This window comes from Arachis duranensis, chromosome 7 (assembly GCF_000817695.3).
Source record: "Arachis duranensis cultivar V14167 chromosome 7, aradu.V14167.gnm2.J7QH, whole genome shotgun sequence".
NCBI lineage: Eukaryota > Viridiplantae > Streptophyta > Magnoliopsida > Fabales > Fabaceae > Arachis > Arachis duranensis.
Window position 1 is genome coordinate 49367727 of NC_029778.3, and position 3375 is coordinate 49371101.

At 32.4% G+C, this 3375-nt stretch overlaps 1 protein-coding gene across 1 annotated transcript; it reads right to left on the bottom strand.

Annotated features, from left to right (window-relative positions):
• Positions 1–622: 622 nt before the first annotated feature.
• On the bottom strand, positions 623–3172 carry LOC107458815 (peroxynitrite isomerase Rv2717c). Its single transcript, XM_016077022.3, has 4 exons — positions 2919–3172; positions 2533–2673; positions 1809–1877; positions 623–1121 (listed from the first exon to the last, which is right to left on the bottom strand). Exons 1-4 carry the CDS (start codon positions 3072–3074, stop codon positions 1002–1004), a joined length of 486 nt encoding a protein of 161 aa, XP_015932508.1. The 5' UTR covers positions 3075–3172; the 3' UTR covers positions 623–1001.
• Between the last annotated feature and the right edge of the window lie 203 nt (positions 3173–3375).

Consider the following 3375-nt stretch of genomic DNA (forward strand, 5'->3'; position numbering starts at 1 on the left):
ATAATTGGAGAATAAGAGTTTGTTTGAAACCTATAAATTAGAATTCACTCAAGATTTAGAAGTTTTTTCTTGTTTTGGAGTAAAAAGGAATTATTTAAATTCTTTTGAGAATTTCAATTCTCACTTTTTCCTTATTTGTAAATCAGACAAAAAAAGATCTGATTTTAAAATTAATTCTCACACCAGTTTAACTTAACATGTCAAATATAAAAAATATCTCTATTTAAATAAGTGAATATTTAATAAAATAATTTTATTAAGGATACAATTATAAAAGAAGAAAATTTAACTCATGTAAGAGTTATTCCAAACTAAAGAATTAAATTCTATTCTATATTAAAACTATTCCAAACCATATGGAATTGAATTTCAAATAGAAATAAATTTTTTTCTTAAAGAAAATATAATACTTTTTTTACACTCAAATACTTTCCAAACAAGCTCTAAAGAATAAAAATGTAAAATTTTAAAATCAAATGAATCAAATCTCATTTTATATAATTTATTCCAAATGCAATAATTGATTCACAATTCAATTGAATTAAAAAATCATTTTGCTTCTAAAAACACCCAAAAACATTTCACTCGACTCAAGTATGTAACTCTATAAGTACTTAAGTAGTTATTACTAAACCATAATAGCTTCAAACAAGTAGCATGATACAGATATATGTTTTGAGAAACATTATTCTCTACAAGGGTGCTTCCAACAAATCAAATGTCCTCAAGAAAAACGTCTTAGGTGCATAAAGTTGAAACTGGAGCATCTTACACTCGGGTAATTCAGTAGTATATACATTTGAACAATGAAAAAGTGGCATCTATCACGACTCAAATCTATACTACTCAATTACCTTAGTGCATGATACTAATGCAATTCAACCTGTTATATCATGGAATTGTCCATAAATCAGTGTCTTGAAAACTTTGCACAACTTTCAAAGGAACAAAGAGATTATTGCATTGCACCCTTCTGCTAGCAGTCACGGAAGATGTTCTATTCAGAGCTTCTTTAGTGCAGCTTTCAAGTGCGGTTGAAGAGTTATCGTGTTGGTAGCCATCTCAACATCGTAGCAAAGAGTTCCATCAACCATCCGAAAGCATCTTCTTATCTCTTTTACCTGCAAGAAGTGCACAAAAGACTATAAAAACTAACAACATAGAAAAAGGGCAGCGACGAGGCAAAAAATTCAGTCCCAAACTTTCTTCAACCAGCATAGGAAAGCCGGCAGCAAAGTATTTGTTTGATGAGCGAAATGACATATCTAATTTGTGGTCCAATGGGTATGAATTAAAAAGAGGCAGTGTGTTTTCTAATGTAGACAAAACAAAAAATAAAGAGCTTAGTACTTTGCATGAATAATATATTGTAGAGAAAATTATGTTTACCTCCCATGAGGTGTATTGATATTATACTTTACCTTTTTCTAGTTTCCAAGCCTCATTTTATTTAAAGACATTATACTAACTTATCCCTTAGTTAGTTTGATAAAACTGCTATTTTATGCCAAATTGTTTACTCCTATTTCGATACTCATTGCTTTGAAATCTAGATATCAAATTAATAATTAATTGGTCACCACAACTGAGTTCCGTTTTCCAGTTTACGGAGCTTCTGCACACTTTTCTCATTGGTAAAATCAGTTTCAATCATACTTACCAGAAACCACCTTACAATGATGGTTATTCTCTAAATCTTTGAAATGCAACCTAATGATTGACCATGCAATTACGTAAAATGTGTGTGAACATAGCATTTATTAGCGGATAATAATAGTATCAGCATTCGGTGACACTAAATGAATTACCTTAGAAGCATTCCCAACCATTTCACTCTGAAGCTGAATCACTTTCTGTTCAGTGCTATATGTCCCTTTCTGGATACAGTATAGTAATAGCATGTAAGAAGCAGCAAAAAGCAGCAGAATGTAAAGAATAACGCAAAATCCTAAGAACAGAAGATGAATATCACATAATAGACCAGGTTTCAAAGAAGTCATTATCAAGTTCCAATGCAGTGACATGAAGAGACATACATATCAGAGTACATGACTTCTTAATGAAGGAGATAGGAAAAAAGTTCTTTCTTTTTTAGGATAAAACCCGAAAAGAAACGTCAGCAATTTCAAATTATATTACTAACATGGCATTATGAACTGAAAGCAACAGTTTGCATGTTTAGTGTTAGGGAATCAGGACTCTGCCATATGAATACTGTTTTGTTTACCAATTCAGTTTGATTTGTTTCCAAATGAAGACAAAGGGGGGTTTACTAATGAAGAGAGTTCATGACTTCATGGAGCTTCAAGTCCACCATTTAATTTTCCATTTTTTTTCGTTGGTACTATAAAGTTCAAGGGGAGACTGGAGAAGTAAGATATTTCATGCCAAAGTCTAGGCATCAACAATAATTGATCTTATATTTGCGACACAAGCAAATGTAAACATTCAAACAAGGTCACAGCAAGGATTACGTTCTGCGATACAATTATAACAAGTCATTGATGAAGAAAGCTAATAGAAGAACAGTACCTGAACTTCAACAAGACCAGTGCTTTGAGCAATGACAACTTCAATGGTGCCATCAAGTTTAGGACGCCAGTATCCACTCTCAGCGTGCATTGGCTCTCCGGAGCCCAGCTTCCATGTCTTTTGAGTATACCCTATCACAGGCTACACCCATTTCACACATCCAAAGAAAATAAACCAAATCAATGCACCTAAACAAATGAAAAAAGAAAGAATAGAATAACTGCTAGAAAAATTGGTCTTAATCCTTCAAGCACACATCAATTCAAGGATCAAATTGTTCTAAAACCCTATATTTATTCACTGCACACATGAGTCATAGCACAAACTGAAGAACAAGATTGATGCTCGTGTTGAAAATTGTTGTGTCAAATGAGGGAAAGAAGAACCTTGTTGGGAGAATGAGAGAAGTGAAGTTCTTCGGTATAAGAGAAGGAATTGATGGTGGGGTAGCCTCCTTCTCCTTGGCCTCTCCAAGTGCCGAGAAGGAAGGACAGTGCTGCAACCGCTGGGTGCACCACCGGAGACTCTTTGTTTGCATCCATGATCTATTCTTGTTAGCCCCAACTGCAGCAAACTCACTTTTGGATTTACGTAGCACAGGCGAATCAGTTTTCGGTTTTCTGAGTTTACAAAGACCGCAGGATTCTTATATGATTTAGGCTTGTTTGGTAAAATTTTTTGTTAACAAAGTTAATTTATATTTTTTAAAATTTAAAAGTCTAATATAATCTTATATATTAACTAATTTTTAAATTTAACACTTAAATTTTATATTTTTTATAATATTTTTAAATTTTAAAAACTATTTTATCAAATATAATTGTTGTTACTTGTGTTTATTGA

What these genes read in the sequence shown, in the direction of transcription:
- LOC107458815 (XM_016077022.3), bottom strand. Translation starts at nt 3,074, where the DNA reads ATGGATGCAAACAAAGAGTCTCCGGTGGTGCACCCAGCGGTTGCAGCA. An exon ending in CTGGTCTTGTTGAAGTTCAG is followed by an intron (nt 1,878 to 2,532) that starts GTACTGTTCTTC and finishes TACTGTATCCAG; the next exon opens with AAAGGGACATATAGCACTGA. An exon ending in TGGTTGGGAATGCTTCTAAG is followed by an intron (nt 1,122 to 1,808) that starts GTAATTCATTTA and finishes CACTTCTTGCAG; the next exon opens with GTAAAAGAGATAAGAAGATG.